At 33.5% G+C, this 17,016-nt stretch overlaps 1 protein-coding gene and 1 long non-coding RNA gene across 2 annotated transcripts in view; one reads left to right on the top strand and one right to left on the bottom strand.

Moving 5' to 3' along the window:
* LOC126883876 (uncharacterized) overlaps window positions 1–17,016 on the bottom strand; it is a 123,221-nt gene that overhangs the window by 36,641 nt on the left and 69,564 nt on the right. Inside the window, exons 9-10 of the mRNA XM_050649567.1 lie at window positions 14,103–14,428; window positions 11,334–11,493 (exon numbers count right to left, since the gene is read on the bottom strand). Of these exons, the coding sequence (XP_050505524.1) occupies window positions 11,334–11,493; window positions 14,103–14,428 (486 nt within the window). The remainder of the gene's footprint in view (window positions 1–11,333; window positions 11,494–14,102; window positions 14,429–17,016) is intronic.
* LOC126883877 (uncharacterized) lies at window positions 14,935–16,820 on the top strand. The gene is made up of 2 exons (XR_007697729.1): window positions 14,935–15,300; window positions 16,445–16,820. It is a non-coding gene; the product is annotated as an uncharacterized LOC126883877 (long non-coding RNA).

The following is a 17,016-nucleotide window of genomic DNA, read 5'->3' as shown; positions in this document are numbered from 1 at the left end:
CCTGAATGGCCAGTAATGAACCCTCCGTTTCAGGGAACATCTTTCCTGATGTCAACCAATAGTTCGACGCTGTATTGTCGACATAGTCTTTCTTGGCTGACCTCATTGGGATGTTGCCCGTGCAGAGGTTTACCCATCCAGGTGCGCATTTTTTCGTCTTTAGTGAGGTGGTTTATGCGCATTTCTGGTTCCCTCAGTTTGATCGGTGTTGTATAATCTACTGCGCAGATAGCGCGATGTAGAGTAGATGTCTCAGCTTGCATATGAAACTAAGTTCTTAAATTAGCAATTTGTTTATCTAATTGCTCAACTATATCCATAAGTCCTCTCTCTCCTAGATTCCGTGGTAATGTCGTTCTTTCTACTGCACTTTTAGGATGGTGTTTTTGTGCCTTTGTGAGATGTGTTCTTACTTTTCGCTGAAGATTCTCTATGTCCGTTTTTGTCCACTTAACAATGCCAAACGAATAGCTAAGCGCGGAACATGCGTAGGTGTTTAGTGCCTTAAACAAATTTCTACTTTTAAGGTGTGAACGAAGCAGTTGTTTTACCCTTCATACAAACTCCGCAGTTATCTCAGTTTTCATTTGCTTATGGTCAATTTTCCGCGCTTGCTTTACTCCAAGATATTTATACATATCGTTTTCACCCATGGCCTCGATGTTCTGGCCATCTTGCATATCGAATCCTCCGGGCTGTACTTTTCCTCTGACTATATTTAAAACACGGCACTTGTCTAGTCCGAAGTGCATACTAATGTCATTTGAAAAGAATTCTATAGTTCTTAGCATCTCATCAAGTTGGTTTCGAGTGGAAGCCATTAATTTCAAATCATCCATATACAACAGATGATTAAGCTTCGCCACCACATTGTTGTTTTTTTTTATGCTAAAACCTGCGTCAGTGGAGTTCAATAGTTGGGATAGTGAGTTCATAGCTAGAGAGAACCACAGTGGACTTAAGGAATCTCCTTGGAACAGGCCCCCCGCTAATTGCGATATTTTCAGTTTCGATGTTATTTTCACCAGGTATTTGAAGGTGAATTCTAGTCTTCCAGTCTGTCATTATATGCTGTAAAAAGGTCACTATATTATCATCGACTTTATATATTCTCAATATATCTATAAGCCATTCATGCGGCACTGAATCAAAGGCCTTCTTGTAATCAATGAAGTCAGTAAATAGGTTCCTCTTTTTGGAATATGCTTGATTAGAAATGACCGAGTCGATGATAAGTTGTTCTTTGCAACCCATGGAACCCTATCCTTTCTGGTGAAGCTCTATGATATTGTTCAGTGCACAGTGTTGGTAGATAAGCCGGACTACACAGGATGTGACCAACTTATACAAAGTTAGAAGACAAGTAATTGGGCGGTATTTGGCTGGATCTTGAGTGTTATTTTGATCCTTCGGTATTAAATAAGTAAATATTGTTATTATTATAACGATGGCTACTAGCATATAATGATGGCTACTACTCACGATGATGAAGTGAGTAATAGCCATTACATGAGAGTGGAATACCATACTTTTTCTACGACCTTTTTTGATTTTAATTAGTAAAAAAATAATATTACCAACTACTCGAGATTAAAATCATAATATACAAAAATAAATGTTGTAGCATTAAAGTAGTAATAAAAGGCATGGATCTGGAAATTAACCTAATAATATTTTTTATGTTGTTCTTTTGTGTTAAATATTTATATTGTTCATATCCCAACAACGTTTAATTATTTATTAATACCTAAATCACTTAAATATTTTTCGACAGAAGTAGGTACATAAAATCAATGTCAATAGCAGTTAGCATCTAGGCATTTATAGCCACTAAAAAAGCTAGCTGGTTTCAACACTCTGGTGTCAAAACCTGTTTAGTATTTGTAAATGTACTGTTTTTTCAAACCCTAACTGATTTCAACACCCTGGTGTCTACACACGCTAGCATCTGTAAATATGCATTAGGGATTTTTAAAAATGCACTTAGTGATATAATATTCTATTTTAACAGAACTGGTAGAAATTGGACACTGATAACTTATCTAAGTATTTAGTATTAACGAATATTCTCTCTTATTTCGAACAGCACAATGAGTCAGTATCTCAATACTAAGAGCTTCTCTAAAACCCAAATTTGGTCTTGGCCGCTTTATAAAATATTGGAAAAATGCTTTAATTATGTGGAAAAATTTTTTCCAGAGTCATATTGACTACCTTAAATGAGATGACTTTTCTATTGATTCAGGGCCGGACTGGCTCATGAAAAAGGCGCCAACCCAAATTCTAAAAAAAGCGCCAACCTAATATCTAAACAAAGGCGGACCCCCTCCTAAGATTTTACATCAAACTTTTTATGCAAAGTAAATCAACATTACTCGTGAATTTTTTTAAGTTTAATTTGAATTTAACTCCATGAAGTAATTTACTGTTTTTATTGGGAATAATAAATTATATTAAAATGCCACAAAAATATAGCTTCAGGTTCCCAGTATCCCTTTTAGTCCGGAGACATTGGAGTGAGTCATCAGTGGTGGTGCAGCTGGAACAAACTATGAATGAATGAGATGATATGGAACATCATCAACTACATCAACATCAGTAGTGAAGGGAAAAAAGGCAAGTACTTAGCAAAGAGGAAAATAATAAGGAGGAAACTATTATCTTCGGAAGAAGAGGGTCTTGGGTTAGAAGATATCCGGTTAGGGGTAGGGACCTGACCAAGACGGATCTTCCAGGGGAGGCAACCTTGCAAAGGAGCTCCTCACTTGGGGAAAAAAGATCTAGAGAGAAGGAGGAGAACTCCGTCATAAGACAAAAGAGAGATAGAAATGATCGCAACGGTCCCGAACTCAGGGGGCCCTGCATTACTCTTAATAATGGGGGGCTATAGAAGTAGGAACATTAGGCAAATCCTGAAAGTACTCTTCATGGGTATGGACATCCACCTCTCACTGAGGAGTACGAACGCGGGGACGCAGAAGTTGATTGTGAAGGGAGGTAGAAAATCCTACGCCGTTTCTAATCAAGGGTAGCGCAGACACGACGAAGGAGGGGATTAGCGTCAAAAGCGCTAAGAAGACTAGGCGCGGGGACCTCAACCTCGAAGTGGCAGAAAAAGAACAAGCCGAGCACCTGAAGAAGACTATTGTGGCCCGCACGGAGGGAAACACAGTAGAAGATGTCCGGAGCTATCAGGACCAGGTGAAAATATTTTATATAGACGGAGATGTCACAAAGGAAGAACTCCTGAAGATTGTTCGGAGGTATACCGGCAGCAGGAAGCCTAACTAGTCTCTATGGGAAAATGGAGAAGGCAATACAACCGTAACAGTCGGAATCGCAGCCAAGAAGGCGCTGGAAGAGAACATATACCCATTGGCCGGAAGTCGTGCAAGATACGAGAGAGTCTGCATGTGCCTCAGCGGTGCCTCAGATACCTGCAATTCGGGCATAATAAAACCGACTACAAGGGAAAAGACAAATCGGCCTCCTGCTACCGATAAGGCAAGGGGGCACTAGGCACGAGATTAAAGTAGTGAGGCGACTTTCTGCCTTACGTGTAAAGTCCGGTCACAGAGCCGACAGCTTACAGTTCTCGGAGTATAAAAAACTGATCCTGGAAAAGCGGGACCTCAAGAGAAACCCTGCCACAAGGGACGAAGAAAGGGTGGATGAAAGCACCTAGGACCAGGAATCAGACAAAAACCATCTAATACGAAGTTCTTTCAAATAAATCTGGGAAGGGCGAGGACCGCTCACGATGTTGCAGAAACACTTGCACGAAGAGAAAGTTGTGACGTGATCCTCTTTCAGGAGTCCAATGTAAAGTTGGTCTCTCGACAAAGAATCATTAAACATAGGAGATCTGATGAGACAGGGAAAAACCTATCAGAATGGATCCACGCCACAGAGATTACTTTGCTAAATGACGGTAAGGCACCTACGTTTGTGAGAGATAATAGTGAATCATTTCTGAACATCTCACTGGTTTCAACGTCACTTCTAAACAGGGTCATAAGTTAGACTGTTTTGGAAGAAAAATCGCTCAGCTTACATAAATATGTGAGTTTTGAAATAACGAGCAAGAGGAAGAAACAGGAAGATAGATATATCGATCTAAAGAGACTTTGACATGAGGAGGTTTTTATGGATGCTTTTGGCTTGATTGGTCCGAGATGCGAGGATGTAAGTAAGTTGATCGAGGGTCTAAGTGCGACATCACAGTTGGCTTATGTGAAGTCAAACGGGAGGTATAAAAGGAAACAACCATACTGGTGCAATGAGCGGCATGAATATCTGAGGACTAATTGTATTACGCCCGGTTTCATAATCAACTTAAAGTGAACATTAACTAAAGTTCACTTTAACGTTGACATTAGCCATATGAATTACATTGATAAGGGTACCAACTTAAAATTTGAAGTCCACATTAAGTGATTATGAAACCGAGCGTTAGAGTAAGAAGGATACAACAAAATTCAACTCGTATCAGGTATCAGATTAGCTTTAATGGTAGCAGATTAGATAAAGAATGCATGATATGAGTTGAACGAGTTGAATTTTGTTGTACCCACTGGCCTTATTATGTAGCACTCTAGAGGCAAAAATTTTATATGTATAATGTAGAAGTAAAAATTGTCTTCGAAGGCGCCGCTCGTTGCATCTAAGCTATTTATTAAAATAGAATCAGCGGGGATTGATACTTGATACCTACGAAAGGCGCCTGAATCGCAAAAATGGTCTTTGAGGGCGGCGCGCATCGCATCTAAGCTGTTTGATTATCTGATACCTGATACATGTTGACAAGTTGTATTTTGTTCATTGTCTGCCTTCATTATTTAGGATTCTGGGGCGCAACAATCCAGTATGTTTACCGTAGTTATGGAGCGCAGAAAAATACACCTGTATAATTTAGGCCAATTGTGGGATGTACCATGTAACACTCTTTATATCAGATATCAGATAATCAAATAGCTTAGATGCGAGGCGCAGTGCCCTCGAATACCATTTTTACAATTTGGGCGCTTTTCGTAGGTATAAACAATTTCTATTATATTAGAAACAGCGGAAATTAATACCTATATGTCTTCGAGGGCGTCGATAAAAATTTTCTTCGAGGGCGCCGCTCGTTGCATCGTAAGCTATTTATTAAAATAAAATCAGCGGAGATTGATACCTACCAAAGGCGCCTGAATCGAAAAAATTGTCTTCGAGGGCGCCGCGTCTAAGCTTTTTATTATAATGGAAACAGCGGAAATTGATATCTACGAAAGGCGCCCGAATCGTAAAAATTGTCTTCGAGGGCGCCGCTCGTTGCATCCAAGCTATTTATTATAAAAAAACAGCGGATATTGATACCTACGAAAGGTGCCCGAATCGTAAAAATCGTCTTCGAGGGCGCCGCGTCTAAGCTATTTATTATAATACACACAGCGGAAATTACTTACGAAAGGCGCCCGAATCGTAAAAATTGTCTTCGAGGGCGCCGCTAGTTGCATCCAAGCTATTATAAAAGAAACAGCGGATATTGATACATATGACAGGCGCCCGAATTGTAAAAATGGTCTTCGAGGGCGCCGTCCGACGTAGCTAAACTATTTGATTATCTGATGCCTGATAAAAGTTGTCTTTTATTGTACCAACTGGCTTCATTATGTAGGATTCTGATTACTGAGGCATGTAAAAACATTTTTTAGGAGAATGGTATCATCTTTGTGTAAAGCTTCAAAAAAAAATTTTCCAGTTTAATTTTTTTTTTATGAATAGATAGGTACTAACGAAGGCAAAAGGCGCACCGGCCCGAGGGCCGGTGGGCCGGCGGGCCAGTCCGGGCCTGTATTGATTCTATTGAACTTATGAGTTCATCCCAATCTTCTGGCAATTCTGGACTGCACATTCTCTTTTTTTCTCAATCGGGGCAAAGTTATGGTCATTCGAAAGGAAGGAATGCCCCTGATGGGAAATAGGTGGGCTATTTTTTTAAACCTTTAAAGAATGCACCAGCATATACTGGAAATAAACCATAACATGGTTTTTGTTCTGAAGAGAACATCCGGCTATTTATCTGACCAATCAAAATTGAGAATTAAGAGCAAAAGCTACCGATGTCAAATGACATTGCTTGTTATTGACAAAATATATACCGACTTTGGTCGTTTATGCAAAAACAGTGTATTTAATAGTTATTTATGAAATAAGTGTTAAAAGTACAATTTTAAGGCACGCATGTGAAAGTTTGCAGAATGAGCGAAGCGAATTCTGTAATTCACATGAGTGCCTTAACAATGTACTTTTTAACACGTATATCATACAATATTCTTTCTACAAACGTCTTATGTATCAACAATTATAATTTATTCATTCTCAATTACAGGACAATATATACAAAAACTTTTACTTGAACTTGACTGATATTCCATTTTTATATTTTTCTTATCATTACATCAAAACTGCCTATACGCTGTGAGCTCGTACATAGAGGGGATATTTACAAATTCGCGAGCGCCAGTAGTGGCAAGTCTGTAAACGTTTACCGGAAATTTGACATAAATGTCAAAGTGATTAATTTAAAATTAAAATTAAAAACATTAATTATAAAAAATATTAGTTGGCCAAAGCTGTGGTATATATTTTTACCTTAAATATACTTACGTTTTAAATACTGAATTTACGTTTTTTTAATGTTCCGTAATATGTAATTATAAATTAATATATTAATCTTGGCGCCATCTATACGATAATGGTGAAAGTATCCGAAGTGAGAAATTCATATTTTATCAATAGAACGTCAAAATGATTAGCAAAATCTTAAAAAAAATCGATTACAATTTAATTACTTTTTTGCGTTGTAAATATTAAGCGATAACAATTAAATAATAAATTTAAAAATTACCGGTGAAAGTTGAATTAGTATCCGCTAGGAGCGCCACCAGCGAAGCTCGGAGCGTATACGCTCTGAGCTTCGCTGGTGTCGCTCCTAGCGACTACTAATTCAACTTTCACTGGTAATTGTTAAATTTATTATTTTATTGTTATTGCTTAATATTTACAACGCAAAAAAGTAATTAAATTGTAATCGATTTTTTTAAGATTTTGCTAATCATTTTGACGTTCTATTGATAAAATATGAATTTCTTACTTCGGATACTTTCACAATTATCGTGTAGATGGCGCTAAGATTAATTTATAATAACATATTACGGAACATTAAAAAAACTTAAATTCAGTATTTAAAACGTAAGTATATTTAAGGTAAAAATATATACCACAGCTTTGACCAACTAATATTTTTTATAATTAATGTTTTTAATTTTAATTTTAAATTAATCACTTTGACATATATGTCAAATTTCCGGTAAACGTTTACAGACTTGCCACTACTAGCGCTCGCGAATTTGTAAATATCCCCTCTACGTACGAGCTCACAGCGTATACTGTCAATACGTAAATCATAACAACTATAGAATAACATCTTACGTTTATTGTTGTATATTCTAACAAATTTTAATATGTAGTTTTTTTCTACAAACGTGTTAAAAATGCAATAATACAGTTTAAATTAAAAAACCCTTTAAACCACATTTTTCAAATTGCGCAAGTTGTACTATGTATTAATATTAATGTTAATAAATGAAATATAAATATTTTGACGTTTCACAATTTGACAATTTACTTTGAACTGCAGTGCCTTAAAATTTTTATAGCACTAGTGCTATAAAGTAGCATTTTTAACGCTCCTATGGAGTGCTAAAAATTGCATTTTTAACACGGTTGTAGAAAAAAATCGTTGTAATTTTAGGATTATGACGGTTTTTGTCAAGATAAGTTTCTGACAAATTGTAAATGTTAATTTGCTATCAAGTAGTGCCAATAGTTAAATATTTCATAAAACTGACATTGGTTATTTTTGAAATAAATCTTTCAATTGTCAAACGCCTGGAAGGTAAACTGGATCTCTATCAATCAAGAGAACAAACAGCAGGATTCCGAAAAACTTAGGATATATCTTCAAGCAATTAAGGTCGTGATAAAAAGTATGTGGAATATACTAGACCATTGGCCTAGGTCTTTATCCATTATAAAGCATTTGACAAGGTAGAACCAACAAAAATAACAACAGCATTGAAACAATTCCTCTTTCTAAAAGATTTCCCCCTTCCAATATGTGAACCACCATCAGCTTGACAACGTAAGCCAATCCAAATATCTTGGCTGCTGGTTCAACAATCAACTTAATCATAAACAAAAATTAAGAGCGAGAAAAGAGGTAGCCCGACAAGGCTTTATCAAAATGAAGAGCTTATTTTGTAAAAGTAGCATTAATATCAGTCTTAGATGTCGGTTTGTGCCTTGCTATATACAGGGTGAGTCATGAGGAACTGTACATACTCCTACCTCGTGTAGAGGCTCCTATGGGGAATAACAAATGACTATTAAAAAGTGTCTGCTCCCATTGTTTATTAATATACAGGGCGAGTTTCGCATTTTGACAGAAATTTGTATTCGTCATAATTTTTGAACGGTCAGATCGATGTGTCTCTTATTTTGGTCAATCGTTACACTATTACCACCTAACCAACTGATTTATTCAAACTAGAAAAAAATCAGGTCCGGCTTCAAAAAAATTAATTCGTTTGGGTCTTAGAAAAAATTTCACCCTGTATACGCTTTTTGAAAACTATAATATGAATTTTACAAATTAGACAAATAGGCAATTAAAATGACATGTTTATTTTTTCCCCAAACAATTACTTCATTTTTTATAAAAAAATCAAATTTGAGTATGAATTAAAAGTTTGGTAAAGTGAACCATAGATTTAAAAAAAATAACTTTTATTACAAAAATTAATTTTTTTTTAACAAATATTTAAATTATGTTACCACCCAATCAACTGATTTATACAAACTAGAAAAAAATCAGGCCCGGATTTAAAAAATTAGTTCGTTTTGGTCTTAGAAAAAATTTCACCTTGTATACTCTTTCTGAAAACGCTAATATGAATTTTACAAATTAGACAAATAGGCAATTAAAATGACATGTTTATTTTTTCCCCAAACAATTACTTCATTTTTTATAAAAAAATCAAATTTGAGTATGAATTAAAAGTTTGGTAAAGTGAACCATAGATTTAAAAAAAAATAACTTTTATTACAAAAATTAATTTTTTTTAACAAATATTTAATTTATGTTACCACCCAATCAACTGATTTATACAAACTAGAAAAAAATCAGGCCCGGATTTAAAAAATTAGTTCGTTTTGGTCTTAGAAAAAATTTCACCCTGTATACGCTTTTTGAAAACTATAATATAAATTTTACAAATTACATAAATAGGCAATTAAAATGGCATATTTATTTTCTTCCCACACGATTACTTAATTTTTTATAAAAAAATCAAATTTGACACTGAATAATTAAAAGTTTGGTAAAGTGAACCATAGATTTTAAAAAATTAACTTTTATTACAAAAATTAATTTTTTTTGAACAAATATTTAACTTATGTTACCACCCAATCAACTGATTTATACAAACTAGAAAAAAATCAGGCCCGGATTTAAAAAATTAGTTCGTTTTGGTCTTAGAAAAAATTTCACCCTGTATACTCTTTATGAAAACGCTAATATGAATTTTACAAATTAGACAAATAGGCAATTAAAATGGCATACATATTTATTTTTTTCTCCACACATTTACTTAATTTTTTATTAAAAAATCAAGTTTGTCAAAATCGGAATTTTAACCTAAAACTGAAAAAAAAAAAAATGAAATCACGGCTTCGCTACAACTCGCTACAACTCTGTTCCATTTTAATATTTTTTTTTCTGAAATTTTACAGCACATAATTATCTCTTACCATTGTGAATATGAAAATTGTTGTAGACTTTCCGTCTTCTTATAAAAGTTATGAATTTTTAAAAATAAAAGGTGCAGATTCGTGAATTGCAAAGTTGAATCGCAAAAATTAAGTGAAAAAATTTAAGATTTATCTATTTGATCACGTCTATGTTAAACTATAGAGTCCAAAGAGAAGTGTTATGGGTTTTAGATCTAGACGTGGTATAGAAAAAAAAATTGTGAAGCTTTTAATTTTGAGAAAAACATAGTTTAATTTTTTTTTATGGTAAAATTCCGATTTTGACAAATTTGATTTTTTAATAAAAAATTAAGTAATCGTGTGGGGAAAAATAAAGTACGCCATTTTAATTGCCTATTTGTCTAATTTGCAAAATTCATACTAGAGTTTTCAAAAAGCGTATACAGGGTGAAATTTTTTCTAAGACCAAAACGAACTAATTTTTCAAATCCGGGCCTGATTTTTTTCTAGTTTGAATAAATCAGTTGATTGGGTGGTAACATAAATTAAATATTTGTTCAAAAAAAAAATTAATTTTTGTAATAAAAGTTATTTTTTTTAAATTTATGGTTCACTTTACCAAACTTTTAATTCATACTCAAATTTGATTTTTTTTTATAAAAAATTAAGTAATCGTGTGGGCAAAAAATTAATACGTCATTTTAATTGCCTCTTTGTCTAATTTGTAAAATTCATATTATAGTTTTCAAAAAGCGTATACAGGGTGAAATTTTGTCTAAGACCCAAACGAACTAATTTTTTTGAAGCCGGACCTGATTTTTTTCTAGTTTGAATAAATCAGTTGATTAGGTGGCAATAGTGTAACGATTGACCAAAATAAGAGACACATCGATCTGACCGTTCAAAAATTATGACGAATACAAATTTCTGTCAAAATGCGAAACTCGCCCTGTATATTATTAAACAATGGGAGCAGACACTTTTTAATGGTCATTTGTTATTCCCCATATGGGCCTCTATACGAGGTAGGAATATGTACAGTTCCTCATGACTCACCCTGTATATGATTAATACTTTTAATAATATGATTAATACTAGGCGCCAAACACAACAATGATTGAATAAGTTAGAAGCCTTTGAACTGTGGCCTTATAGAATAATCTTGAAAATGCCTTGGACAACCCACACCATCAACGAATATGGAGAATAGCTACAGATGCGGAGCTGCTAAAGATCATCAAAGTTAGAAAAGTTAGCTGCCTGGCACACATAATAAGAAACAAAAACAACGCCTCGCACAACTGATCATCCAAAAGAAGAGTGAAGGAAACCTGGGTCCCGGAAGGCGCCAGATTTCATGGCTTAGAAATATCAGAGACTGGACTGGCCTTGATTCAATAATTTGTTTAAAGCCGCATTGGACAGAGACAAAATTGGCTGTGTAGTCGCTAACCTCCATTAAAGGAGGCACCACAAGAATAAGAAAAGATTTCCATTAAAAATAGCAGATTTATTACCTTGTGCTAGTTTGGGATCCTCGATCTGATTCGAAACCTGGTGGACATGTGAACGTAATGCTTGAACCTTCTGAAGCATCTGAGCAGTCAATAATTTGGTCTCTCTTGTTCTTGCAAGCTATAACAGTGGATCCAGGGAATATCAGTTGTGGGCATCGCACTAAAATTTAAATTATGATAGATTATTTTTGAGTTGAAACATATTTGTGATTTGTTGACTACTCCAATACCTTCGATAACGTAAAATGGGATAAAATATGGCATATACTTGGAGAAATGGGTACGCTGGAACATACAATGTATTTATTACAAGAACTGTATATAGAGTGGTTTCGAAAAACTTCAAATTAAAATCTGGAGTTTGACAGAGATGTGTAATATCCTCAATTTTATTCAATATAATATATACAGTGAGCACGTAAAGCTTGGAATAAATTCATTTTCTCGAGAATGGATGATTTTGAATTCTCTATTCAGTAATATAAACATTAACATAATTATTTATACAGGGTGTTCAAAAAATATATTTTTTGAATTCAATTTATTGACATAAAAAAAAGAAGAATGTGTGTAATTTATTTAACTCAAAATACATTTTACTGCTATCAGAAAACAGGAAATATTGTTTATTTGACAAAAAATATTGCTTTTTGCATAAATTCAATATTAGGGGGCATCCATAAACTACGTCGTAAAAAATTTGGACTTTTTAATACCCTCCTCCCCCTCCGTCGTAATTCGTCGTTTAGAGACGACCCCCCCCCCATGTCGACGTCGTCATTGCAACTCACGACCCCCCTTCATTGATTTAAAAAAAATCAATATTATTTCTGGTTTTTTTTTAAATCAAATATGAGGGGGTACGCGTACAATCTTGGTCCAATGCTATTTAAATGCATTAATTATTTTCGAATCCTGAGATAACTAATAAATATATTTGAAAAATTTAAACGTAGAATAAAATATTACATTATTACCGAGAGCTAAAAGTCCCTTAGAATAAACAAAAGGTTTCTTTTGAATGAAAAATAAACAGATGAACATTTGATAAATATTTTAATAGATTTAAAACTTGACTACTTGTAGTTAAATTTTCATTTTAAAGAATCATACTAATTAGTTAGATAATAATTGTGTATAAAAGACTCGGCGAAAAAACGAATTATTTTTATTTATCCAGAGTAACTAATATTTCTAAAATATTTTTTTACTGTGATTTGTTATTCTTAACATTAATCATAAATTTAAAAGGTACTTACTGTAACAAAAAAGTTTGTAAACGCAGCCTTCCTTTTTGTCGCTGATTCCAATAATTTTTTTATTTCCAAATCGGTATTATTATGTAGGTCATTAATATCTGCGTACTTTTTTTTCAATTCACTCCACAACTCATTAGCCTTATTTTGACAAAAAACACCACTTTTATCGGGGTATGCTTTCTTAACTGCATCATATAAATCTTGATATTTATTTTGTTTTGATTTCGATGCCATTTTATTTCTATTCGTTCTTCAGAACTGTTGTTTCACACACATATGCAGCACATAAATGAACTAACATTGACAAAATATTAAATTGAATTTAATATTTTTTGCTTCCAGCCGTTGTTCTGTATATAGAAGCGATTGTTTAAACCCAAAGAACAATGTCTTATTGTTTTGCTGTCCTGTACAAAAGTGATAATATAATATTATTTTAACGCTGTGACTGATAATAAAAACGAAATGAAAAGTATGCGATAAAAGTATCTATAATAGAATTATTGTTTTTAATTTTAACAAAGGTATATTTATTCGTAAACGTTTTGTTCTATTTTCAATTTCATATCAAAAACTATACGTTTTTATATGAATATCTGATACTTTAATGCTGGTAGAAGCTAGTAAAAAATTATTTTTATAGACACAATAGCGACAAATTTAAATATAGCTACCAATATATTAAACGACGTCGAATGGTCACTCATACCCCCCTCCCCCCTGTCGTATTCCGTCGTAATAAGCAAGCCCCCCCCTCTTCTCAACGACGTAGTTTATGGATGCCCCCTTAAACCGCCACCCACCTACCTCTTGACAGTTTGAACATTTAATTTAAGCGAAAAGCAATGATTATTTTTCAAATAAACATTTGTTTCTGTTATCTGAGAGCAATAAAATGTATTTTGAAGTAAATAAATTAAATTCATTCTTCTTTTATGTCAATAAATTTAATTCTAAATAATTTTTTTTGACACCCTGTATAAATAATTATGTAAATATTTATACTGCTGGATAGAGAAATAAATTGCCTTTCAAATGAGCTATCACACGATCGATTACGCTTCAGAAACTTGGAAAATAAAAAAGCCGATTACCACAGCCAATATATTATGGACCGCACATCGCATAAACAATTTAATACTAGCAGAACTTAACATATAACTAGACTCACCACAACTATCAACCAAAATATACTGATGTATTTTGGACATATAACTAGAAAAAGAGAAGGAATGGAACGAGTGATAGTTGAAGCCAACATAGCGGGAAAATATCCAGAGGAAGATGAATATTTCCAGCACGATGGTTGGACCAAATAAAGTATCTACATGACTGGTTACTCATTCTCCGAAGCAAAACAACACGACAGGAGAGAGATAATGGGACAGAATGACAGAAATAGTGAAACAAATTACATAACGCCACTACATCTTTACGAAAAAGAATGATAGCGGAGGAGGAGGATATTATTTATATTTTTAAATGAGTCTGATACATCAATAAAACTTACAACTACAAGTAGGAGCATTGTTGGTATTTTCACATTCGTAATACTGACTTCCAGATGTCAATTTATACCGTCTGTTACAAGAGAACTTCAATATGGTTGTAGATGGCACGATGTCCCCTGGATTTTTCTCTGCATCATTTTGAAGTTCCCATTTCCCATTTTTCGGATGCACTGGAAGTACGCAGTCTTCTACATAATGCTTTGTCATTTCTCTATCTATAAATCCGTAATAGAAAGCAACACTAGTATATAGAGCATTGGTTTCAAAGTTACAAAAAGAAGTGTGTAGATTTGGAGCTATGCTCACTATTCCGTGTATGTAGTACCTAAAACAATAACGATTTGCTTTTAGATTGTTGTAAAGCAGTGGTGGGCAAAGTACGGCCCGCGAATGTATTTAATGCGGCCCGCCGAGGGTCCATCAACATATAGTCTAAGAGCTAGTGAACCCTCCGACTAACGGTCTTCCTGTAAGACTAGAAATTTGTATAGTGATAATTCATAGCACACCAAGGCTAAAACCATGACCTGGCAGGCATCAGCCCTGCACTTGTATCTACCAGGTGAATTGAGAAGTGCATAGTTTAAGGGAAAAATAAACTTTCTCCTGTAAAGTTTAAATTTAAGTATGTGTTTGAGTAAGTCATTTAGAAGAAATGTGTACAATAACAGGCGATTCTGAACAGCATAAGACCTTGCCAGGCGAGGGAAAGATTATTGGTTTTTCCTAAAATTACTTTTTTTGCATCGAACAAAGTTTTTTTAGGTTTTTTGAATCATTCCAAATAGAAAAGGTCTTTAGTGACTTTTCTCTTAGGTAAATAGTTTTTGTTATATCGATACATTTTTGGCAAAGTAACGTAAGTGACATTTTTGGCGAAAATCATGTTTTTTCATTAAACTAACGCTATTAGTGTTTAGAAGGTACTGCCAAAGTGTAGTAAGCCTAGAATTACTTTAAACCTTTTTTTTTTTAAATATTTTAAAAACGTATGTCCAGAATTGTTTTAATCATACCCGCAAAAGAAACGCAACTTTAGCACTATTTCCATAATAATAACGTAAGCAAACATCGTTTACCGCCATAATAACGTAAGTACCGGTCGGATTCTGTTACTTACGTCAGATTTTCGCAGTCAGTGTTTGGCTTACGACAGTGACAGATTCGTGCTACAATCGACTAAATTATTGATTTTAGGTAAGTTATAACGAAAAACATGTATTTGTAGTTATTTCAAAAAACTCTAAAACCTTAACTAACATTATGAACCTGTAAAACTCCATTTCATATTTAATTTCGTTTATTTATTACAAATTATTTTGAGATAACCTAAAAAAAATTCGGTTGAATTGTTTGTTAAAAAATCTTTGTAAATTTTGATATAAAATATAAACTGTTTGTGAAAAAAATAAGTTTAAAATTGTAAAATTATCAATTTGAACTCTTGTATCTAGAAAACGGTTAGAAATAAAGAAATACTGCTTGCATGTTTCTATTCTGATTTGCATAGAATAGTGCAGTCACTGAAGGTTTTTACCTCCGATTTCGTTGAGCCTTCATCGATTTTCATGAACATTGGTGAGTAGTTAGAGGATACCTCAAGGAATAAAGGTGACATGATGCAAACTTGCTCTTTTACCCTGGGGGTGGATGCTACCCCTTCTCGGGGGTGAAATTATTTTATTAAAAATTATACCATAAGCCGATAGAGGGACAAATTCTAAGCCAAATTTGTTATATAACGTTATTAAAATAAATCAATACATTTTGAGTTATTAAATAAATATCAAAGATTTTATTTTTTTCGTAAAAAATGCCTGTTTTAAAGTTGTTTTTCACGTATAACTCAAAAACTATAAGCTTTTACAAAAAACTTATTATTGACGAAATTGAAGATAATAAAAAACTAAATACACACCCCTTACATAAAGAACTAAACTAACGTTAATTCAAAGTGAGTTCTGGGTAATTGAGTGTATATTATTTTCGACGAGTACTCAAATCTAAGCATTCAAGCTTAAATAACGGGAAAACGATGCACTTTATAAAATCTGCAAATCACTTGTCAAAGTACTTCGTAATACCTATCAAATGAGCTGCAGAAGAAGTTAATAGCTTCGAAATTAAGCAAGTTATGATGAAAAGAAGAGAACCCTTTCGAATTTTTTAGAAAAAAGTTTATTAAGAACACTTGTTTAGAACTGAATTTTATTTACCAGTTATGCCTTACCGAAACTTGATCAGTGCCTAGATATTTTTAAGCTAAACTACTGTTAATAAACTACAAATAAAAAAATGAATACGCAATTGCAGATTATCCTAAAGCGTTTGTTTTTTTAAGGTCGAAAGCGACAAGAAAAGGTCGTTTGTGAACCTGAAAAAATTTATAAGCAACTGCTTCCAATATCCGAATTGAAAAAAAGGGATCTGGAAAAACTCTGCAAAAATAATCTCATACCTGCCAGGTTTCATGATGAATATTTTAAATTAAAATGTAAGTCTTCTCTTCAAGATGAGTTAGCAGAGACTGATGCAAAGGATGACACTGATGATGAAGCCTCCAAAACTTAATAAAAAATATTATGTATTTAGTTTATTATGTATTTACTAGCAAGAATTTAATATTTCCTTTAGTTTTTTTTTCATCTAGCTATATAAATTCACTTAAATAAATATCAGATTGTTGTAACGTTATTATAATAAACGATTGTTTGTAATTCTTTCCAAATTACTTTAACTGCTACAATTTCCCGCCAAAGTGACGTATGTGTGTGCTTACGTTACATTTTTTATCAAGACTCAAGATTTTAGAACCCGTAAAGTAACTTAAGTATCAATTAACCGCTAAAACTATACAAAAACTTTAAAAAATATTGTTCTTTATTAAACTGTAGACCTCAAAAAACACCCTGG

Source organism: Diabrotica virgifera, chromosome 4 (assembly GCF_917563875.1).
Source record: "Diabrotica virgifera virgifera chromosome 4, PGI_DIABVI_V3a".
Classification (NCBI taxonomy): Eukaryota; Metazoa; Arthropoda; class Insecta; order Coleoptera; family Chrysomelidae; genus Diabrotica; species Diabrotica virgifera.
The sequence above is the reverse complement of the archived record's forward strand: the minus strand, read 5'-3'. Positions and strand labels throughout refer to the sequence as shown.